This window comes from Schistocerca cancellata, chromosome 2 (assembly GCF_023864275.1).
Source record: "Schistocerca cancellata isolate TAMUIC-IGC-003103 chromosome 2, iqSchCanc2.1, whole genome shotgun sequence".
Lineage (NCBI taxonomy): Eukaryota > Metazoa > Arthropoda > Insecta > Orthoptera > Acrididae > Schistocerca > Schistocerca cancellata.
Genome location: NC_064627.1, coordinates 911,474,960 through 911,500,600, shown reverse-complemented (window position 1 = coordinate 911,500,600; position 25,641 = coordinate 911,474,960). Strand labels below are relative to the sequence as shown.

Sequence of the window (25,641 nt, the reverse complement as noted above, 5' to 3'; positions counted from 1 at the left end):
AGTCTGGACAATTATCTGTGACAAGATTTCATGGAGTGTATTTAACAGAAAAAATATTTGAAAGGCCCTTAGTGGTATTTTCTGACATGGTCTGTTGCATTTTTATTATATTTGGAAATGAGAATATGGGTCTATCAAAATCAACTTCATGACCTTGAGGAGAAGGCCCACAACATCCAAATGCATCTGATCTCGTGGCTAGGTAATTGTAGGCCATATTTTATAGATTTGGGGCAGTGTTTGTTCCTGCACCTGACAAGCCTGACATTTCTGAATCACTCTTGCAGTAACTTCATGTACATCTTCACATGGCCAATACACATACAGTCAGGCAAGATTCTTCATTCCAGAAATTAGTCAGCGATAACTGATGTATGAGTTGCAATATATAGGGGTACAGAACCTCCGATTCACTACTCAGCGATGGCTCTGCAGCTGTTTCAGTGGATGCGCTATCACCACAATTTGGGGGATAAATCTACATCTACATCTATACTCTGCAAACCACTGTGAGGTGCGTGGCACAGGGTATGTCCCATTGTAAGAATTATTAGGGTTCCTTCCTGTTCCATTCACATATGGACCATGGGAAAAATGAGTGTTTGAATGCCTCTGTGCATGCAGTAATTCAATAATAACATCTTTGATAAGATGTCACGAGCAAGAAAAGGGTCACACACAACAACAACAACAACTAGTTTCTGTGGAGATTACCTAAGGAGGGACTTGCAGTCCCCAATTTGTATGAGCTGGTAAATCTGCTTCAGGAGTAGATCGTAATGTGTGGCTACTGTTACATCTGTGGAAGTGATTGTAAACTCTTCCATCAACTACTCTAATTGTGAATCAGTCTGAAAACAAACAGTCTCTTGTTTATCAGATTCCTCATCCAGACCATTGAGAATCTTAACAGTGAGTCAGCATTTGTGTGCTGAGTTGACGTACAGTAATGTATAGAATAGTGCTAAATGAAATATGTTGCCATACAGGAATATTGGGAACTTCTGGGCACGAAATATAAGTGTCAGTGTCTCCTTCTCATGTTTGTCAGTAAGTGTATTGTGATAAACATCTTAGAGATGAATATGATAGGTTGTACTGAACCATCCAAGTACTTGTGTGATAGAAAAGCCATGTTGGTGTCTCTGTGGCTAACATAAATGGTAAATGAGGCTGATACAACGCTAGACTTGGAGCAGTTTGGAGGCACTGCTTCAGCTTCAGAAATGCTTGGTGACAATCTATGGACCATTGGAAACGGATCTCTTTTCTCTGCAGCTGTTTCAGTGGATGCGCTATCACTACAATTTGGGGGATAAATCTACATCTACATCTATACTCTGCAAACCACTGTGAGGTGCGTGGCACAGGGTATGTTGCATTGTATGAATTATTAGGGTTCCTTCCTGTTCCATTCACATATGGAGCAAGGGAAGAATGATTGTTTGAATGCTCTGTGCATGCAGTAATTATTCTAATCTTGTTACCACAATCCCCAAGTGAGTGATATATAGGAGATTTTAGTATATTCCTAGAGTCACCATTTAAAGCCGGTTCTTGAAACTTCGATATTTGACTTTCTCTAGATAGTTTACATCTGTCTTCAAGAGGCTTCCAGTTCAGTTCCTTTGGTATCTCTGTGACTCTCTCCCACAGATTAAACAGACCTGTGACCAGTCATACTGCCCTTCTCTGTATATGTTCAATATCCTGTTAGTACTATATAGTACAGGCCCCACACATTTAAGCAATATTCTAGGATGGGTGACACAAGTGATTTGTAAGCAATCTCCTTTGTAGACTGACTGCACTTCCCCAGTGGTCTACCAATAAACTGAAGTCTACCATCTGCTTTACCCATGACTGAGCCTATGTGATCATTCCATGTCATATCCCTACAGAGTGTTACACCCAGGTAATTGTATGAGTTGGCCGATTCCAGAAGTGACTCATTGATGTTATAGTCATAGGCTACTATGTTTTTTGGTTTTGTGAAGCACACAATTTTACATTTCTGAACATTTACAGCATGTTGCCAGTCTTTGTACCACTTTTAAATTGTACCAAGAAGTGACTGAATATCTATGCAGCTTCTTTCAAATAGCACTTCATTATGGATAGTTGCATCATCTGCAAAAATCCTGATTTTATTATTAATATTATCTGCAAGATCATTAATATACAAAATGAACAGCAAGAGTCCCAGAATGCTTCCCTGGGGTACACACGAAGTTACTTCTACATCTGGCGATGAATCACCATCCAAGATAACATGCTGTGGCCTCCCTACCAAAAAGTCATCAATCCAGCCAAAGTTCACTTGATAGCCCACATTATGACAATAAGCATAGATGTGGTACTGAGTCAAATGCTTTTTTGAAATCAAGAAATACTGCATCCACCAGATTGCCTAGATCCAAAGCTTTCAGTATGTCATATGAGAAAAGTACAAGTTGTGTTTCACATGATCGATGTTTTTAGAAGCCGTGCTGGTTGCCATTGAAGAGGTCATTCTGTCCATGATACCTCATTATGTTTGAGAGCAGAATATGTTGTAAGATTCTACATCAAGTTGATGCAAAGATATTGTACTGTAGTCTGTGGCTCACTTCTACAACCCTTCTTGTAGGATGGTGTGATGTGTGCTTTTTTCTAAGAACTGGACATGGTTTTATGTTCAAGGGATCTACGATGGATTATATTTAGAAGAGGGGCTAACTCAACCACAATTTCAGTATAGAATCTGACAGGTATTCCATCAGGCCCTGGAGCTTTGTTCAACTTTAATGATTTCTCTGTTTTTCCACACCACTGACACTAACACCTATTTCATTCACCTTTTCAGTGGTACGAGGATTACATTGGGACAGTTCTCTTGGGTTTCCCTTTGTAAAGGAACATTTGAAAATGGAGTTAAGCATTTCAGCTTTTGCTCTGTCACCATCAGTTTCAGTTCCAGTCCCATTTGCTACAGACTGGACACTAATTTTGGTGCCTCTAACAACCATTACATGCAAAAAGAATTTCTTTGGCTTCTATGAAAGATCATTTGACAATATTCTACTATGGTAGTCATTGAAGGCCTTTTGCATTCTCTCTTGACAGCCAAACATGTTTCATTCAGCATCTCTCTATCTATAGCCGTACACCTGTTATGCAGTGATCTCTGTTTCTTTACAGTGGCTGTATACCATGGAGATTCCCTCCCATTATGGACTGTTCTACTGGGTACATGTCTGTTCAGTGCATAGTCAACTATTGTTTTAAACTTGAGTCATAGTTCATCTACATGTTCCTGCCCTGTCCTGAAATCTTCAACTCCCTTATTGCGATATGAAACTACTGTTTTTTATCTAGTTTGCTGAACATATGTAACTTTCTGCTTGGTATAGTTGTTCTTTGTACTTTGGTAATCATTGTTCCCACAACTGTGTCATGGTCACTGATATCAGTTTTGATGTGGACACCCTCAAAGAGGGTTTATTGGTTGCCATTAGATCCAATATGTTTCCACCATAGGTGGGGTTCTGAACTATCCGTTCTAGATAGTTTTCAGAGAATGCACTTAGTGCTGTTTCACAGGATGTCTTATCATGCCCACCACTAACAAAACTATGATTTTCCCAGTTAATTGTTGGATGATTAAAGTCTCCACCAATGATTGCAGTATGATTGGGGAACTTACGTACAAGTGAACTGAGGTTTACTCTAAAGTTTTCAATTACATCAGGGGATGAATCTGGTGGGTGATAGAAGGGTCCAGTTATCATTTTGTGCTAACCCCTGATACTGAGTCTTGCCCAAACACATGCAGCTCCAATTTCTATCTCAATGGATTTGAGTTTCTTGTCTATAGTGACAAATACACCACCTCCATTTCCCATTTGCCTATGCTTTTGATATACATTTACATTTTCCCCAAAAATCTCACTGTTATGAACTTCAGGTTTCAACAAACTTTTTGTACCTAGTATTATGTGAGCTTTACTGTTTTTCATGAGCACTTCAAATTCTAACAGTTTGTTGTGACTGCTTCAGCAGGCTTGTCTTTCAGTTTTACACTGATACTTCTGGGTTTCCTACAGCTATCATTATGTGGATTGGATGGAGAGTCACCTAATCTAAAAAAAAAACCTTGTGTGCACCCCACACACAATCAGCTTCCTGGGTAGCAGCCTTTGATGTGCAGTGACACCTGACCCAGTTAGGGGACCCTACAGTTCTCAACCCTATGGTGCAAGTCCAGGAAGTCACAGCCTAGCTTGTCAGAGAACCTTTGAAGTCTCTGGTCCAGTCCTTCCATTCAACTCAGAATCCGAGGACTACAAACAGTTCTGGGGACGGTGCCACAAATTGTGAGCTTCATTAAAACTATATGCACAAGGCTGGTCTTCTCAACCTTCTCTGCCAGTCACTGGAATTATCCAAGTATGACCTTGGAGCCCAGACAACAGGTGCCATTTGTCCCAATGTGTGCCACAAGCTGTAGTTGGTTGCACCCTATTCCATCAACAGCTACTGGTATAGCCTCTTCAACATGTTGAATGAAGCCCCCAGGCATACACACTGAGTGAACATGGTGCCCTTTCCCATCCCTTGCTGCCATTTGCCTAAGATGTGCCATCCTTTGCCATATGGTTTAACTGCTGATGATTTCTAGACCACTACTCTTTTTCGTTAGCCTCCTCTTGCCACCAGACAAAACAGGTTTCCCCAAAGTAGATGAAGTGAGACCCAACTGGCTCAGTTTCAGTGAGAGAGAGCACCTCAAGCTTGTTGATTATGGGGCTTGGTACAACACCTTGAGTCTTTCCTGTTCCCTGTCCACCTGTACAGGATGCCTAGATCTGCCAATCAACACATCACAGTAATGACAGATCCTCTGTTTTTGCAGAGGACAAGGGATCCACAGAAGAGGGGTAGTACTTGAGGTTCCTCTGATATCGGTATCACAGGTACACAACTCACAAGCTCTACCAAAACACCAATTCACAACAGCTGCCAATCGTTTGACAGTAGTTGGGCTGATTTCCAGCTGATTACAAACTTCAACCAGTTCATCCTGGGTTCAAGTGCCCTCTATTCACAGTGGGGCTGTATTTTGGCTGGCGCAGTGTATTTACTACAAGGCAGTGAAAAATTGCCTTTAAATTAATCCTGCTGATTATCTTTTAATCTGTTGAGCTAAAAAGTAGCTAATTCCCTGTAAGAACTGAAACAAATACACAAAATGAGATTTCTACTAAAGCAACACAGAAACCTGTGGTAAAAATTACTAGTTTTCTAAAACAATTTGAGGTTAATTATGCAAACTCGAATACAGAGTTATTTACTATAAATGCAGATAATATATGGGGCTACTCCTCTTTAAGGGAAAGCTAGCTGTAATCACACATAATACATAACTTTAATCATAGAAGCCTTCATATCCTTGATGTTCTTTGGTATTGAAATATAGGAAATAGCCCATGTTCTCTGACATCTTTTTAAGATCTTTCCAGTTGCAGAAAGCTGAAAGAAGGAGCATTTTTCAAGTTACATTTGTGCATTGTAGTTCCAAACAACCTTCACAACCACTGTTGTAACTCTGTTTATCAACAACACAGTATTTATTGAATATCAATCAAATGCTATTAAAGCACAGAACCTTCCTAGGGGACACCACCTTAATCTACCACTGTCCTTGTAGGCGAGGAGGTTTGTGTGCTCTGGATCCGAAGGGCTATGCCAGCCGTAGCTTAGCTACCAGAAGGGTCACCCAAGCCGGACAGGCCAAAGGGGAGGAGCCAGACGAAGTGTGTCCCACAACGGCCTATCACTCCCCCTTTCCTATCCCAAACCTGTCCTCACCATGTCCTTTTCCTGTCATTGAGTGGCTGATGTTAGGCTGGGAATCGTGCTGCCTATGTGGCAAATAATGGGAAACTACCACATTACATTCCCAAGCAGCACATGGCATGTCTCTCCATGTGAAAGATTCTGGAGTTAAAACTTCCCCTCATTTGGATCTCTGGGAGGGGAACACAGTGAGAGTAGACATATTTGAAAGGACGAAAGGGACAGTGAAGGAAGGAAAGATAATGATTGGAACATGGAATGTGAGGACACTGCTGCAAGCAGGAAAGCTAGAGAATGCTAAACAGGAGATGAAAAGAAACAGATTAGATGCCCTTGGTTTGTGTGAAATGAGATGGGTAGAGAATGGAGAGAGAGAAAGTGGAGATTGTAAGCTCATTTACTCGAGGGAAATCAAGAGTGGTGAAAACGGAGTAGGGATATTGATAGGGCAAAAGCTGAAACATAAGGTAATGAAGGTACATTATATTGATGGAAGACTGATGATGATATGACTGAAGGGTAGTTCAAAAGATTTGGTGTTAATACAGGTATATATGCCAACCAGCCAGCATAGAGATGAGGAAGTGGAAGAATATTATAATAAAATACAAGAGCTCACCGAGAAAGAAAATAGAAATGCCTGCATTATCATCATGGGGGACTGGAATGCAGTGGTGGGTGAAGGAAGAGATGAAGATACAGAAGGAAAATTTGGATTAGGAATAAGAAATGAGAGAGGTGAATGACTAATTAGTTTCTGTAAAGAAAATTCATTAGTAGTGGGTAACACATTATTTGAACACCACAAAAGGGGACATTACACATGGATATCAAATTTGAATAGGGAAAGATATCAGTTGGACTACACCCTGATACAAAAAAGTTTTAGGAACTGTTTGAAGAATGCCAAAGCTTATCCAGTAGCGGATATAAATTCAGACCACAACCTATTAGTGGGAGGAATACAAATGAAGCTGAAAAAAGTCTGGAGAGGTAAAGCTAAAGAAAGACTAAACATAGAAAGACTCAAAGAGTTAGGAAAGGCATCAGATTTGGAAAACAGATTTATGGAAAAATGGGAAAGAGGTAGTGTTGACGAATGTGTTAATGACAAATGTATAAAAATGAGAGAAGGACTCATGGACTGTGCCAAAGAAGTAATAGGAATTAGAGTATCCCAAAGTACCAGGAAAGAATGGATAACAGATAACATGTTGAAAAAGATGGAAGAGTGGAGACAGTGAAAAAAAGTAGAAACTGAAGAACATAAAAAGAGGTACAGGAAACTGAATAATGAATTAAGAAGAGAAACTGAAGAAGCAAGGGAAAAATGGATGATACAGAAATGAGATGAAATAGAGAAAATGGAGAAAGAGGGAAAGTACGAAATGATGTATAGACTGGCTAGTGAGATAGTTTTTGAACATAAAAGAAAGAGGAATAACAGGAAAATAGGAAGAGCAGACGGTACTCTAACAGAAGAACCACAGGAGATTTTGAACAGATGGCAAGAATATATTGAATGTATATATAAGGGGGATGAAATACAAAGCGAAATTAAGGTTGAAGAGGAACAATATGTGCCGGAAGATGGAAAGGGATTCACCACCTTGGAAGCAGAAGTAGAAAAGGCACTGAAGGAGATGAAGAATAGGAAGACATGTGGAATTGATGATTTGCCAGCAGAAATGTTGAAGAGTCTGGGAAACAAGGCAATAAAAGAAATAGTCTACCTCTGTAATGAGATATATGACAAAGAGGAATGGCCTAAGGACTTTCTTGCAACAGTTATGGTACCAGTAGAGAAAAAGAGAAACACTAAAAAATGTGAAGAGCATAGGACCTTTTGCAGAGGAAAGGAGTGGATTGGAAAGAGAGACGACTGATACAGAATCTATATTTACACCAGAAAGTAAGGATAAGGATGGGAAAGGAAATGTCAGAAGGAAGCAACATTGGACAAGGTGTTAGACAAGGTTGTTGCCTTTCCCCACTGTTGTTTAATGCATTCCTTGAAGAGATTATTGTGAAAGGCTTAGATGGGAAAAGAGGAATATGTATTGGTGGAAAGACAACAGAATGTATAAGATTTGCTGATGACATGGTATTAGTGGCAGAAAGTGAGCAGATAGTGAATAACATGCTGAAAGAGCTGAATGGGGCTTGAGTGGAATATAGGATGCAAATAAACACAGCAAAAACAAAGAGTATGGTCATCAGTACAAGATGCAGACTGTCCAATATTAAAATAGGACAATCTACCATTAGCCAAGTAAGTGCATTTAAATATCTTGGAAGCACAATAACTGAAGACTTGAGATGTCACCAGGAGGTGAAAACTCAAATGGCCATATTGAAGGAGGCATTCAACAGAAAGAGGAGGCTCTTATGTGGCAAATTAGATAAAGGTCTAAGGAAATGGCTTGGCAAATGTTTTGTCTGTAATGTGGCACTATATGAGGCAGAAACATGACAGGATGAAAAAAGGTTAGAGGCATTTGAGATGTGGATGTGGAGGAGAATGGAGAGAATAATCTGGATGGAAAGAGTGAGTAATGAAAGACTATTGGAAAGGGTTGGTGAGAGATGTCTGCTGAAGGTTGTAAGAGAGAGGAAAAAGAACTGGTTGGGTCATTCATTGAGAAGGGAGTGCTTGCTAGCAGATGCCTGGGAAGGATTGGTTTGTGGGAGAAGACTGAGAGGAAGGAGGAGATACAAGATGATAGACAACTTAAAGGGACCTGAAGAGAATGGCAGAAGACCAGACAGCCTGGAGAACTACCATGTGAAAACCTGCCTTTTGGCAGAACACTGATGATGATGATGATGATGATGAAAGCACAGAAAATAATGGATCCTGACTGTCTTTGAACCCAACAGAAACGAATACTTCTAGAAGTGGATACCTTTTGACAATTAAAGCACTCTGAAGATTAACTGAGTAATTCAAATGTTAGTTTTGGGGAACACTGTAACTTTGCCAGGCTGAGGAGCACTCTACAGACCACTCTCTTGGTCCACATTCATGCTGTTGGTGCACTCACACTAGCTATAAAATGCAGTTGAACAGAGAATGCACCACATTGGGATAGTAGATATGTCTGTTGCGCAAGCCCAACATTGATAGCTGGGAATAACAGAGTCCATATCAGTGTCCCAAAAATAGCTGAATATTGCTAGGTCATAATAAATAAAGTCCACTTCAGGGCATTTAGTACACATTAGCAAGCTAAGTGAGACTGAGACTGATGTGTTACTTGCTGAAGTATCAAAAGTCCAACCATTGCAAAAATTTATAAGTCTAACAAGGATAGAAAACTTTAAGTCTGATGCTATTTTATCAGACAGTAGAACAGTGGTATAAATTATACCATGTACTAGTGGGCACATCACAAAACAGTGAGAGTACTAAGGTTCTGGAGGCAGTGTTCTGCCCAAGGCAGCAGCTGAGTCCTTGGTGCGGCATAGGGGAAGATCTTCCGGTTGCTGGCTGCAACAAAGCTGTTGTCTAGAGCGCATGTGCTGGCCAAATAGCCACCTCACTGAAGGATACTTGCAGGCCTTTTTTCAGCATGTGACTTGGCCAACGCATGAAGAGGTGCAGATTGTCAATGACCTCTGTCATCACAAGGGTAGCGGAGTACATGTGGAGTGCACTTGGGGGTCTTTTAGGTTAGAGAATTCCCTCCATAGGCCCGACAAGACGCCTCCTGAGACGCAGCAAGGTAGGAGTAGGCAAAATGCAACAGGGAATAACAATATTAATGTGCTAATAGTAAACTGCAGGAGCGTCTATAGAAAGGTCCCAGAACTGCTCTGATTAATAAACGGTCACAACGCCCATATAGTACTAGGGACAGAAAGTTGGCTGAAACCAGACGTAAACAGTAATGAAATCCTAAACTCAGATTGGAATGTATACCACAGAGACAGGCCGGACAGTGAAGGGGGAGGCGTGTTTATAGCGATAAGAAGTGCAATAGTATTGAAGGAAATTGACGGAGATCCGAAATGTGAAATGATTTGGGTGAAGGTCACGGTTAAAGCAGGCTCAGACATGGTAATTGGATGTCTCTATAGGCCCCCTGACTCAGCAGCTGTTGTGGCTGAGCACCTGAAGGATAATTTGGAAAATATTTCGAGTAGATTGCCCCACCATGTTATAGTTCTGGGTGGAGACTTTAATTTGCCGGATATAGACTGGGAGACTCAAACGTTCATAACAGGTGGCAGGGACAAAGAATCCAGTGAAATTTTTTTAAGTGCTTTATCTGAAAACTACCTTGAGCAGTTAAACAGAGAACCGACTCATGGCGATAACATATTAGACCTTCTGGTGACAAACAGACCCGAACTATTTGAAAAAGTTAACGCAGAACAGGGAATCAATGATCATAAAGCGGTTACGGCATCGATGATTTCAGCCATAAATAGAAATATTAAAAAGGGTAGGAAGATTTTTCTGTTTAGAAAAAGTGACAAAAAGCAGATTTCAGTGTACCTGTTGGCTCAACACAAAAGTTTTGTCTCAAGTACAGGTAGTGTTGAGGATCAGTGGACAAAGTTCAAAACCATCGTACATTATGCGTTAGATGAGTATATGCCAAGCAAGATCGTAAGAGATGGAAAAGAGCCATCGTGGTACAACAACCGAGTTAGAAAACTGCTGCGGAAGCAAAGGGAACTTCACAGCAAACATAAACATAGCCAAAGCCTTGCAGACAAACAAAAATTACGCGAAGCGAAATGTAGTGTGAGGAGGGCTATGCGAGAGGCGTTCAATGAATTGGAAAGTAAAATTCTATGTACTGACTTGGCAGAAAATCCTAAGAAATTTTGGTCTTATGTCAAAGCGGTAGGTGGATCAAAACAAAATGTCCAGACACTCTGTGACCAAAATGGTACTGAAACAGAGGATGACAGACTAAAGGCCGAAATACTAAATGTCTTTTTCCAAAGTTATTTCACTGAGGAATACAGCACTGTAGTTCCTTCTCTAGATTGTCGCACAGATGACAAAATGGTAGATATCGAAATAGACGACAGAGGGATAGAGAAACAATTAAAATCGCTCAAAAGAGGAAAGGCCTCTGGACCTGATGGGATACCAGTTCGATTTTACACAGAGTACGCGAAGGAACTTGCCCCCCTTCTTGCAGCAGTGTACCATAGGTCTCTAGAAGAGTGTAGCATTCCAAAGGATTGGAAAAGGGCACAGGTCATCCCCGTTTTCAAGAAGGGACGTCGAACAGATGTGCAGAACTATAGACCTATATCTCTAACGTCGATCAGTTGTAGAATTTTGGAACACGTATTGTGTTCGAGTATAATGACTTTTCTGGAGACTAGAAATCTACTCTGTAGGAATCAGCATGGGTTTCGAAAAAGACGGTCATGTGAAACCCAGCTCACGCTATTCATCCACGAGACTCAGAGGGCCATAGACACGGGTTCACAGGTAGATGCCGTGTTTCTTGACTTCCGCAAGGCGTTTGATACAGTTCCCCACAGTCGTTTAATGAACAAAGTAAGAGCATATGGACTATCAGACCAATTGTGTGATTGGATTGAGGAGTTCCTAGATAACAGGATGCAGCATGTCATTCTCAATGGAGAGAAGTCTTCCGAAGTAAGAGTGATTTCAGGTGTGCCGCAGGGGAGTGTCATAGGACCGTTGCTATTCACAATATACATAAATGACCTGGTGGATGACATTGGAAGTTCACTGAGGCTTTTTGCAGATGATGCTGTGGTGTATCGAGAGGTTGTAACAATGGAAAATTGTACTGAAATGCAGGAGGATCTGCAGCAAATTGACGCATGGTGCAGGGAATGGCAATTGAATCTCAATGTAGACAAGTGTAATGTGCTGCGAATACACAGAAAGATAGATCCTTTATCATTTAGCTACAAAATAGCAGGTCAGCAACTGGAAGCAGTTAATACCATAAATTATCTGGGAGTACGCATTAGGAGTGATTTAAAATGGAATGATCATATAATGTTGATCGTCGGTAAAGCAGATGCCAGACTGAGATTCATTGGAGGAATCCTAAGGAAATGCAAGCCGAAAACAAAGGAAGTAGGTTACAGTACGCTTGTTCGCCCACTGCTTGAATACTGCTCAGCAGTGTGGGATCCGTATCAATAGGGTTGATAGAAGATATAGAGAAGATCCAACGGAGAGCACCGCGCTTCGTTACAGGATCATTTAGTAATCGCGAAAGCGTTATGGAGATGATAGATAAACTCCAGTGGAAGACTCTGCAGGAGAGACGCTCAGTAGCTCGGTATGGGCTTTTGTTAAAGTTTCGAGAACATACCTTCACCGAAGAGTCAAGCAGTATATTGCTCCCTCCTACGTATATCTCGTGAAGAGACCATGAGGATAAAATCAGAGAGATTAGAGCCCACACAGAGGCATACCGACAATCCTTCTTTCCACGAACGATGTACACTGCCTTATGGCCTGGTCGGAGCACTGTTGATGCCACCTCCTGGCCTGGCCCCTGAGTTCTGGGGTTGCAAAGTCCTGCGGCATCTGAACTGTAGGGGATGAGTTCAGCTTGCTGCAACCCGCACAATGGATATGTTGCGCATGGTGTCATTGGCACCTACTGTCTAGGGTGCCATGGCGGAGACGGTCCTAGGCAGTCCTTAAATCTGTCACTGTTGTTTACCTGTATGACTTGGTGCTACCAGATGAATCACTCTGCACCACACGTAATGATCTCACCAGGCATATCTGTCATTATATGGACTAATATGTAGATATGTCTGACACATTTGTAAGATAACCCAGATCTATATTTATTACCACACAGTGCACGGTATTGCTTATGTGTTTGCTCTCAGCTTATTGCTTTCAAGCTTTAATTCAGTATATTTTATTATTTCTATTTTGAATTTTATCATTACATTACACACATCAAAAAAAGTATTGCATCACCTCAGTTCTGAGAGTTCGGGAACTTGTACAGAAAATTGGAATAAACATCATTTCCTCCCTTTTTATTGCTCATGAGAACCACACATTGCATGTCAGAGTGGTTGGTGGGTCACATCATCCATAAACAGCCCTTTTCAATCTATCCCAGACATATTCGATAGGGTTCATGTCTTGAGAACATGCTGGCCACTCTGGTCGAGTGATGCCATGATCCTGAAGGAAGTCATTTGCAAGATGTGCTTGATGGGGGCACAAATTTTCGTCCATGAAGACAAATGCCTCGCCATTATGCTGCTGATATGGTTGCACTGTCAGTCGGAGGATGGCATTCACATATTGTACTGCCATTACGGCACCTTCCATGACCATCAACGGGGTACGTTGGCCCCACATAATGCCACCCCAAAACAGCAGGGAACCTCCATCTTGCTGCACTCGCTGGACAGTGTGTCTAAGGCATTCAGCCTGACTGCGTTGCCTCCAAACATGTCTCTGACAAGTGTCTGGTTGAAGGCATGTGTGACACTCATCAGTGAAGAGAACACAATTCCAATCATGAGCGGTCCATTTGGTATGTTGTTGCGCCCATCTGTACTGTGCTGCATGGTGTCATGGTTGCAAAGATGGACCTCTCCATGGACATCGGGAGTGAAGTTGCAAATCATGCAGCCTATTGCACACAATTTGAGTCATAACACAACGTCCTGTGGCTGCAAAAAAAGCATTGTTCAACATGATGGCATTGCTGTCAGGGATATTCTGAGCTGTAATCCGCTTGCAGTGGTAATCCACTGCAGTAGTAGCCCATGGGCGGCCTGAGTGAGGCATGCCATTGACAGTTCCTGTGTCTCTGTATCTCCTCCATGTCCAAACAACATTTCTTTGATTCATTCTGAGATGCCTGGACACTTCCCTTGTTGAGAGCTCTTCCTGACACAAAGTAACAATGCAGATGTGATTGTCTAGGCATGGTTGAACTACAGACAATTTGAGCTGTGTACCTCCTTCCTGGTGGAATGACTGGAACTGCTTGGCTGTCAGACCCCCTCTGTCTAATAGGCACTGCTCATGCATGGTTGTTTACATCTTTGGGCAGGTTTAGTGACATCTCTGAACAATCAAAGAGACTGTGTCTGTGATACAATATCTACAGTCAACATCTGTCTTCAGGAGTTCTGGGAACTCTTTTTGATGTTTGTATGTTTATAACATCTGGTGCTTCTATCATCAGTCTGCTTTTAATGTAACTAATTTATAAAAAATCTTATTATTATATATGTTTACAAGTATGACAATATTATGGAAAGGATAGTTGCTACTTACCATAGAGTGGAGATGCTGATTCGCAGAAAAAGACTGTCAGCAAGAAAGCTTTCAGCCAAAAAGGTCTTCATAAGAATTAGATAACATACACACTCATGCATATGCAACTCAGACACACATGACCACAGTCTCTGGCTACCAAGGCCAAATACATATTTTCTCTTGCAAACTTTTGATAATCTCCCTTTCAGTCTCAATATTTGATACATTTTACATGTCCTCAAAATTTTATTATTATTTTTACACTCTATTACATGTATTTCATTTAGAAGAAAGTTACTGATTAAGGAAATTTTAAAACTACTTTTCGTGTTGTCGTTGACACTGTAGAGTCTTGCACCAGGGAAAGCAAGGGAGAGGACGTTATGGCCAGTATCCTCTTCTGCAACATAACTACACACATGTATTAACAGGGTTCTTTATTTACCAGAAGACAAAGCTACTTGTCTTTAAGCTAGTCCATGTGTTGTGTGTACAGTCTCTTCTGTATCAGACCACATTAGCCTCACTGCTGGTGAAGTACAAGTCCCACTATAAACACTATACTCTCATAGCTGGTAATGTAAACTAACAGACGCCAACTAGAATAGTGACTGAGCTAGAAATGTGACTGACTGTGATCTGCAACTGAGCTGACTGCCTGTGACTCTGTGGGTCTGCAACTGACTGGGCCCTCTGGTCGACAGTGGCGATCTAAATACTGGAGGTCAAGAGGGCATTGGCGGTGCATTGCCTTCAAGTCTATCTTTCACCTCTCTCCTGATGGGTGTGCTTGCTTCAGTGCCTATTATCAATCTTCTTGCAATCTCTTTGCCGACTTGTGTGCTGACAACAGCTTACACCAACAAATTCTTCCCCCCGCCCGAAAATGATGCACCGTTGTCATGGAGTGAGGCTGCAAATGACAACTGGGAGGGAGGCAGGATGGTGGATGTAGAGGTGAGCTGGGAGCCATAGCTGTGGAGGACAGCGTACTCCCAACTGGTACTCCCAACTGTATTCCACCATCTAGCTTGCCAGGGCACACGTCCAGGTCTGAGGGCGTGTCCTGGAGTGATGACGGTTACGGCGATGGTGATGGTGGTGGCGGGTCCAGGTCCATCGAGTGGTGAGCGGGTATAGTGGGGGCAAGGGTGCATCATCCATCCATTCCTGCTGGGATGCCCTGGTGCCATCAGTGGGTGGCTGTGAAGGCCATATGGTCCCTTGAGGCCACGAAAGTGGCGGAAGAAAAGCGGGAGAATCGTGGGCCAAATGACAGATGAATTTGGTTTTGGTGACAGCACTGCAAACCATCAGGACCTGCAATCAAATACATAAAAGAGCCAATGTGTTCCTGGATCACACCTCTTTCCCAATGCCCACAGTTCTCATAAACCCTGAAAAGAACAAGATTGTGCAGCGCAAAGTGATACTTGTGGATCATTGGCGGTGCTGGATGCTGCAGTGAGTGCAGTAAGTGTAGCAGTGTTCGATGGTGACGACCATGCAGAAGTTCTTCTGGTGATGGTCTGTCTCATGGGTGGGAATGATATAAGGTGAGAAAGAGTTTCAACGCCTGTTCTCATGTGTGGGGCATGCAAAACTTGGCCATTTCTTGTTTGAAAGTGCCTACAGAGCTTTCTGCTTCTCCGTTGGACTGGGGGTGAAATGGAGCACCTGTTAGATGATGAATTTTGTTCACAAAACTGTTCAAAATCGCACAAAGTGAACTGTGGTCCATTGTCCAACACAAGTACTTCTGGCAAACCTTCTATGCAAAATATGGAGGACAACACTTGAATGGTGCTATGTTTTGTATCCTGCCTGGAAGGCAGCACATGGGTAGGAGCAGGAAAAGGTAAAACACGTCAGTACTGCAGTCTGAATTTAAATCACCTTTACTCTAGCAAGAAGGCTACATAACCTTTGCAGTGTGGTGCGAAGTGTCCCGGCCATCTGCTCTTCATCAAAAGGCCTGTATCTGGAGCAGAGCTTGTAGATCTGCACAGCACCGACTAGAGGGCGCTGTCGTTGGTGTCTGTCGTAGTGCTTAAAACCTAATAACTGTAATACGCCATGGCATCGTTGCTATCGATACCACACTATGTGATGTGGTAGAGTTCGTAGGCACTGCAAATGGAAACTTGTTAAAAGAGTCTACCACTATGGGCCAACGAGAGTACCAAAATGCTTATGCAAAGTTTATGTGCACTCTTTGCCATGGCAATTGAGTCTTAGACCAAGCTGAGAATGTCTGTGGTGGAATGGATTGGTTTTCCCCACATGTGCAATTCTGTGATGTCATCTGTTCAATGTGGGCTTCCGTGCCCTTCCAAGTATGGTGCTGGCACGCTAACTGTTTAGTACAAGCAATTCCCAATGTCTTTGATGGAGCAATCACATTACATCCTTTTACAACACTTTGGGAATAAGCACATACCGTTGTCCACCATCATTTTGAACTAGAATCACACCTTCTTGAACTGTAAGATTATGCTGATGAGCAAAGTATCAGTGCACGACTGAGTTCTGGATACTGTTCAATGAACAAGGCCAAGACGTTCAAATGTAATGCAACAAAATATTGAGACCTGGGTCTGCTTCCAAGGCCTGTGTTATTTTTCTGTAGTGCAAGGGAAAAGATTCCAGCAATTCAGAGTCCTGTGCATCAGTTCGGCAACAAGATGTGGCAAATGCACCAAAATCAGAGTCTGAGTCAATCGGATGGTGAGATACGGCATCTGCATTGCCATGCTTTGCCGTAGGTTTATACACAATTTCATACTGATACTGTGAAAGCAACAAAGCCCATTGTTGCAATTTTTTAGCAGTGCATGTAGGAACTGGCTTTGACGGATGAAACAAGGACTGATAAGGCTTGTGATCTGTCACTAAATAGAACTTGTGTCTATACACATAGTGATGGAATTTTGTCACACTATACACAATAGCAAGAGCCTCTTTTCCAATCTAATAGTAACTGCACTGAGTTTGAGTTAAGAATTTTGAGGCAAAAGCAATAGGTCAGTCTTGAGCACCAATTCTGTGTGAAAGCACAGTGCCAATTCCATAGGAAGAAGCATCGAGTTGTAAAACTACTGGCTTGGCAGGGTCAAAACGCACTAAATGTCTGTCACTAAGCAAAGCATTTTTAAGTTTCTTAAATGCGTCTTGACAATCTTTACTCCAAACAAAACATACATTTTTGCGATGCAAGCAATGCAGTAAAGCCATGATCTGAGTGGTATTTGGTATGAACCGAATGTAGTATGTCATCTTGCCTAGTACTGCCTGCAGTTGAGACACATTGCGAGGAACAGACAGGTCATGGATTGCAAGCAAATGGGATTGGAGGAGATGCACACCCTGACTATTTATCACATGACCTAAGTACTGTAGTTCAGATTGAAAAAGATCACACTTTTTGAGGTAACACATGAGTCCTGCTTCTGACAACTCTCAAAAAAGGGTACGCAAATTGGCAATGTGTTCCTGTGGTGTATAATCTAAGACGACAATATCATCAAGGTAGTTTGAACAAAATGGCACTTTTGCAGTCAGCTGTTCCAAGTAATGTTGAAAAATGGTGGGTGCAGAAACGCTGACGAAGGGCAAACCCAAATACTTGAACAATCCTAAGTGTGTATTTACATTGAACACTTTCTGTGACTGCCCATTGATTATCTTGAATGGAAGCAATTACACCATTATCTTGCAATTCTTTGAATTCACTGGTTACTTTGTCTCTTAAAGCAATTGGAACAGGGCAGGCCTGGAAAAACTTAGGTGGCACATTGTCTTTCAATGTAACATACACTACAAAGTTATTTGCTTTTCCCATTCCTTCTGAAAATAGTTCAGGAAATTCTTTAAGGAAGCTAGCAAAACTGTCTTTCATGCAAATGTAGAGACTGATGGTATATTCTCATGGATCCTAATGGCAAACAGATCAAAGGCATCTAAACCAAAACAGTCTCACTGTCTCTGGATTTCAGCACAGTCAAGTTCAGCGTCCTAGGGTGAGATTTGTAAGTGGCCGGCAAACTGCACTGTCCAAGCCCTGGAATTTCGTGTCCATTGTAAGCAGTGAGGTGCCTGCTAGATTTAGAAAGGTGTGGTGAGCCTAATTGTTCATACGTGGCACGATTAAGCAAAGTTAATGAGGCACCTGTGTCTAACCAAAAGTTCACATGACAGCCAGCAATTTGTAATGAGACAAATAGTTTGTTAGAACGCTGTTGCACAGCACTAGGATGAGAAAGAAGCACAACCTTAATCTTAGATCATATTGCTCTAAGATTTGCAACACTTGAGGAAGTGATGGATCAGAATACTTTGGGATCTGTTTCCATATTCTACTATCAGGGACACTGAATGTTATTGCATCCCTAATCATTAAACCACTGTAAAAGTTTCCCAACTACACTTAAATTTACACTTCCTAGTCATGCCCATTACCTCTGTGTACCACTGACAGTACATCTGTTCCAGCTTTTCCTGCAAGCAAAAGAACTGACACCCGGCTGCCGCAACATGGACTTGCTGGTCATAATATTCAGTTAATGTAGCGATTACATGGTCATATCTGTGTTCACCAGGAGACACAGTTGGAAATAGTTTTTATGTCAACCTGAACACTGGGGACCCTGCAATAATCGAAAGATAGTATTGTAGCTTTATAGTACCTTGAACATGATGGACTTGACAATGTGCTTGGAACTGTGTCATTAAATTGACAGAACATTGTTATGCTGGTCAGTGGCACTTGTTGGGCTGGTCAGTCGGTTGGTTGTTGTGGTGCAGCCAATGCAGCTTGTGCAGCCAGAAGTTGTTGTACTGTCATCAGTAAGGCAGCAATTTTTTGGTTCTGAAACTGAAATTCTTGTGTTACATCCATCACATTGGCCGTCTGCAGCTAAGGTGCATGGGCAGGGGGTGGAGGGGGTGGGGTAGCCATGGATTACACAATTACGTTATAGCAAAGAAACGGGCAAAGCCTCGGAAAAGAGAAATGTGATTAGTTCTGTGGCTCCCCTCCTGGAATATATGCAAGAGCACAACAAGAAATTAGCAAAATGAGAAGCCCTGCAAGCTAAAACACAAGAGAGGCAAGCAAAATCTTCTTCTGCATTGAATTATCCTCGTTGCTACTTTCGTGTCGTCATTGATGCTGTAGACTCTTGTACCAGCGGAAGCAAGGGAGAGGACATTGTTTGGTGGCCAGTATCTTCTTCTGCAACACAACTCCACACATGTATTAACAGGGTTATTTATTTACCAGAAGAAAAAACTACTTATCTTTAAGCTAGTCCATGTGTTGTGGTACATGCTATTCTGTAAGAGGATTCTTTATTTACCAGAAGAGAAAGCTACTTATCTTTAAGCTAGTCCATGTGTTGTGGTACAGGCTCTTCCGTAATAGTCCATGTTAGCTCACTGCTGGTGAAGTACAAGTCCTGCTGTAAACATTACACTCTTATAGCCGGGAATGTTAACTGACAGACACCAACTAGAATAGTGACTGAGCTAGAACTGCCACTGACTCTGATCTGCAACTGAGCTGACTGTCTGTGACTGACTCTGTGGGTCTGCAACTGACTGGACCCTCTGGTCCACGGCAGCAATCTAAATATTGGCGGTTGAGAGGGCGTTGGTGGCGCATTGCTTCTGAGTCAGCCTTTGACCTCACACCTGATAGACGCCCTTGCTGCAGCACCGATTATTGATGTTTTTGCAACCTCTTTGCTGACCCATGTGCTGGTGACAACTTATGCCAGCACACTTCTAAAATGGAAATACTGAGAGATAAGAAGGTTAGAGTTTAATGCCTCGTCAATCAATAGGACATTAGAGATGGAGAACTAGTTCATTTGAAGCCTGTAGAAGGAAATTGACCATGCAGTGTTCAAGTAACCATCATGACATGCATCTTAAGTTATAAAGAAACTATACAGATCATAACAGTGGCTACCAGATAGGAATGTGAATCCCGGTCCAGTCTGAATGTGAGCTCAGTATGTTAACCACTGTGCCAAATTAGTAAAAATGAGAAATATGAGCTATATGGTAGAGGACTCAGTGAAAACCCTAATAAAAAAAATTGTTTTGATTTTGCAGGCTCGAATTAGTTGGAAATTTGTTTACCAATTTTGTAAAGTAGTCCCAGTAAAATTAGTCATACAGTCACCATAGTATGTGCCATGGTATATAGATTTAATAAGTGATAACATTTTATATATTAACTAAATTCTCCATTGGTTCTTGGCAGGATATGGAAATAACAACAAAAAATGGAACTTTACTGAAAAAAGGTTTCTGAGTAAATAAGAAATAGTTGCAGGACATCAGAAAAATACTTCATTTTTTATTATTGTATAAATAGTTATGTAAATAACTTCAATGTTTTTGTAAGTGGGAATATATCTCAACAAGATTCCAAGTCCTTGTTAAAATAACTAGAGATGAATGCAGTTATAGGGAAGCAAGGGCACATATGTGTGTGCTAATTTGCATTTGCTTGTATGTGTACTTACACAAGTAAAAAAGAGTGAAAGTTCTAGGAATTGTCTGATCTGCTAGGTGCCACAGAACAGTCATCTGTGGATGAGTAATTGCTTTCCCTCATTGTTGCTTCCATCCTGCAATTTCAATTATTGTAACAATTATAGACTGAATTGTTAAGGCTTTTGTGGCCAGTTGTTGACAAACTGCCTATTGGCTTCTGTCTCAGGTTCTTTGGCCGTCTTTCATCTAATGATTTTACTGATGTTTTGCAAGCATGAGTGGCTGGCATTGTCAAAGCTTCACCCTCCATTGCCAGTGGTGAACTGGAGCCGAGCTCACATCCACAGACTATATGTACCTTGCACACCAACGTCCGAGGGCTTCTCCGTGGTCATTTCCAGTGCGGTTCTCCTCTTGCTACCTGCGACGTTTGTTCGCTGCAGTTCAGTGACTTCGTAAGACGCTTGAATAGCCTCCATGCCAACATAACATTTACCATCAAAGTAGAAAAGGACAAGAAACTGCCATTTCTAGATGTGCTGGTCACAATGGATGGCAAAAACCTGGGACACAGCATGTATCGAAAACCGACACACACAGACCAATACCTGCACAAACTATCAAACCACCATCCGAGCCACAAAAGAGGCACGATTAATATGCTCATAACGAGAGCAGGATGAATACCTGAGCCGCAGCACCTCAGACAAGAAATGCAACACCTGGAAAGTGTTCTGAGGAGCAATGGGTACTCCACAAGTTATATTAGAAGTGTAATAGAGCCTAACACTCGGCGAAGTAAGGAATCAGAAAAAGAAATGTTGGGTACGGCCTTTCTGCCATACATTCCCAGAGTGATGGACAGAATAGGCTGTATATTGTACAGACATGGCATAAAGATGATTTTCAAACCGACAACGAAAATCAAAGAGTGTCTTAGATCAGCGAAGGAGAAAAGGGACCCACTTGCAATGTCGGAAATATACCATATACCATGCTCATGTGGAAAAGTTTTTGTCAGAATGACTGGACTATCAATGAACACCAGGATCAAAGAGCATAAGCGTCGTTGCAGGTTGGGACAGGTGGAGAAATCGGTCGTGGCAGAGCACGCACTGAGTGAGACCGACCACGTAATAAAATTCGTCAACATGGAAGTTCTGGCTGTAGAGTATCACACCCACTTATTTAGTGAAGCTGTAGAAATACACAAACATGGAAACAGCTTCAACAAGAAAGAGGAAAGCCTTAAGGTAAACAGATCCTGGCTTCCTGTACTGCAGCGAACGACTGTCACAGGTAGCAAGAGGAGAACCACACCGGAAATGACCACGGAGAAGCCTTCGGATGTTGGCATGCCAGGTACATGTAGTCTGCGGCCATGAGCGTGGCTCATGTTCACGACCAGGAATGGAGGGTGAAGCTTTGACAATGCCAACCACTCATACTTGAGAAACATCAGTAAAATCATTAGATGAATGTCGGCCGAAGAACCCGAGACAGAAGCCAATAGGCAGTTTGTCGATTATAGACTGCATATTCAGTTGGAAATGACATTTGAATTGTTAGCTTAAATATAATTATTGTGGGACTGCAGTCTTTCAGGAATCTGAACAATAAACATAATATTACACTTTTCCTGATGAATACTTCTTCTGTACTATGAGATTTGTTTTACATTTAATTTTTGTGATCATTTTTATTTTATTTTTAGAAAGAAGTATTGAGCTTGAAATATATGTAGTAAAAATTTCATCTTCTTTGAATGAGCCACTGAGTAAGGGTATATAGCTGTTGAGTGTTATTACTATTATGCTAAAGAGCGAAGTCTCAACTGTCAAGTTGTGTGTTACAACTGTTGAAACTATGAACTGAAATTACCCATGTTACAATTCAGGCATAAGAGTTGCAGATTTTGACAACTGCCTTTCAGAGCACAGCTTGTGATTGCAGTTTTTGTTGACAGTGTAGACTCTGTCTGTTACCATTTATCTCTTTGAATGGTTAATAGTTGTCACAGCAACATAAAGTTGGCATTTGGTATAGCTTAAAGTCATGAAAATGATATGTGAATTAATTTAAGACAGGGTTTGTATCAGAGATCATCAGACAAATATAAACTTAGTGAGAGAAATATGGGTTGAGATGGAGAAAAATAAGCAGCTGTCAGTTTTGAGGAATGCATTTTAGGTTCTGTGATCCTCATTTCAAAACACGACTTCTGAGCACTTTAGTGTTGATGAAAGTGTTGATTATGGCATTCTGGCCATCACAGCATTGTGTTAAATAAATAAATGTCCAGTGGTTAGGGCCTCCCGTCGGGTAGACCGTTCGCCGGGCGCGGGTCTTTTGATTTGATGCCACTTCGGCGACTTGCGTGTCAAAGTATTGCGTTAAAGGAGAAATACTCCTTGGTTGTCAGATATATTTTCAACGCAATACTTATAACTGTAATACAGTATATATAGTACCATTGGTAATTAATGGATGATGCCTATTGTTAATAACAGTTAAGTAGTTGACTCATGCAAATAATTTGCACTCTATCCTGCCCAGTCACTAGAAGGTAAATAAGTAAATGCAAGTATTTATTAATAAAATGTATTATATTTTGAATAGTTGTAAAATAACAGTAAACTGTAAAAAACTGATGTCATTATATACAATATGGTTAACTGTAAAACATAAAAAGCAAATATTGCCCTTGTCAGATTAATTTTAGTTTTTAAAAACTTCTTTATTTTAGAAAACATTTTCCAAAACAATATTATCAGTTAGAATATGATCATTGTTTACTTTTTGGCTGTATGTGTCTTTAAGACAAACATAAATATCACTGGAAGTGCGAACTCCTGACAAAGCCATGTTGTTGTTGTTGTTGTTGTTGTGGTCTTCAGTCCTGAGACTGGCTTGATGCAGCTCTCCATGCTACTCTATCCTGTGCAAGCTTCTTCATCTCCCAGTACTTACTGCAACCTACATCCTTCTGAATCTGCTTAATGTATTCATCTCTTGGTCTTCCTCTACGATTTTTAGCCTCCACGGTCCCCTCCAATACTAAACTGGTGATCCCTTGATGCCTCAGAACATGTCCTACCAACTGGTCCCTTCTTCAAAGCCATAGGTTCTGGTAAATACAATCCAGCCCTTTGAATTGTCTGATCTAGTGCTTTGGTAATGGTCATAGCAAATGCTACTTTTATTGGACATTATTTCTCATCATTTTTGTGCAGTACAGTTATCACTCAAAGAAATTAAACAACTGGAACCACATTTGTGTGTAATAGTAACATAAGATTGTCAATCAATCACATTCTGTAAACTCCTTACATCGACAGGTGCGACCAAAACATCCGAAGGCTTCTCCGTGGTCATTTCCGGTGTGGTTCTCCTCTTGCTACCTGTGACATGTAAATGAGACTGTCTACAAAAGATTTTTAATTTCCATGGCATTGCTGTCAAAATGTTTGCATGTAATTATGTTCTGAGGTAACACTTTTGTCTCTCATGGTTTCAGGATTTTTGCAATGCACTTCTGCACACATGTAAATGAAACTGTCTACAAAAAATTATTCATTTCCATTGTGCTAATGTCAAAATGTTTACATGTAATTATATTCTAAGGTAACAGTTTTGTCTCTCATGCTTTCAGGATTTTCACAATGCACTTCAGATTCCCGATTCAGTAGCACGACTGGAAACAGTGAAAAGAATGTCATTTAAAAATTCTTCATTTTCTTTGTCAAATCTGTTTGCTACACCTCATTCAACACACGGAGGACTTCAGTCAACTGGATCATCTGCAAGGGAATCTTCTGTAAGTTTATTATTCATTTGCTTAGATTATGGGCAAAATAGAATTGACTCAGAAATTATTTACTATAAGCTTACATAGTATTGACTCTTGTTAATGAAAATCATACAAGATGCTGGAAATCGCCATCACTGACATCGATGCAGTGCTGTGCTTGATTTATCAAACTGTGAGATACATGTAGTAGCTTTGCATAAGGGATAGAAGCAGTAACACTTTGAATGTTCTACTGTAACTCCTCCAGTGTATGAGGATTATTTGAGTACACTTAACCATTCAATTTGCCCCACAGGTAAAAATCACAGGGTGAGAGATCAAGCAATCAAGGAGACCAGAAGATCACACTGCCTCTGCTTATTGTCCTCTCCTCACCAAACACCTCATGCTGTCATGACTAGGTCACCAAGGCAGTGCATGCACTTGCTCCATCTTGCTGAAAATATCCATACAGTTCTTCTTCTGTGAGTTGATTCACTTATGGATTAAACAGTTTGTGCACATACCAGTTAGCATTCACAATTTTTGGGCCAGTTTTATGTTGTCCATCCTGTATATCGATTTTCAGAACAAAGAACTGATAACATTTCATCAGCCCAATCTGAATATTACTTTTTAGGTATAACACTCATCCTGAGAACTCATGGGAGAGTGCACGTAGAATTTGAAATGCATTAAAAAGTTGACCCAATTTTGTCCATATCTTACAATTAATATATCTCACCAAAAGTATATCTGTGATTCTAATGAGACCAGAAAGACAACTGCATGCATTCTCATTGAGAAACCCAACAGATTATTTACCATCATAAATTAAATATTTTTTAAGATCCCAACAGCCATCTCATCTATCAGTGCTAAAAATGTGAAGGAGAAATACATGTCACAGAGCACCAGCATGTTGGTCAAAAAACAACTTTACATCAGAATGTGTAGCAGGTGCTGTGAATTGAAACCTCATATAAATGCCAAAACAACACTAACAATACCACACAGTCTTGGTGGAGTCCATGCAGCATTATGTTATTTCCTTTGCATAAGCTTCTGAAAATATAGTCTAACCAGATTAAAAAAACTGCTCACTAAGCAGCGGCAGAAGAGAACACATATAAAGGGTTGAAGTTTGGAAGCTTTTTTAACCGAAGGGCTCCTGTCTTCTGGCAGAAGGGTTGAAGGAGAAGGAAGAGGGGTGAGAAAAAGGACTACTGGGGTTATGAAATGGGGAGAGTTTGGA

The 25,641-nt window shown here is 41.1% G+C and overlaps 1 protein-coding gene across 3 annotated transcripts in view; it reads left to right on the top strand.

The window, feature by feature from the left end:
* The window catches only part of LOC126148769 (CBY1-interacting BAR domain-containing protein 1), a 211,186-nt gene that overhangs the window by 176,661 nt on the left and 8,884 nt on the right, over window positions 1-25,641 (top strand). For all 3 annotated transcript variants that reach the window (XM_049915777.1, XM_049915776.1, XM_049915775.1), the window contains one exon: window positions 24,249-24,413. In XM_049915777.1, coding sequence (XP_049771734.1) covers window positions 24,249-24,413 — 165 coding nt within the window. The remainder of the gene's footprint in view (window positions 1-24,248; window positions 24,414-25,641) is intronic.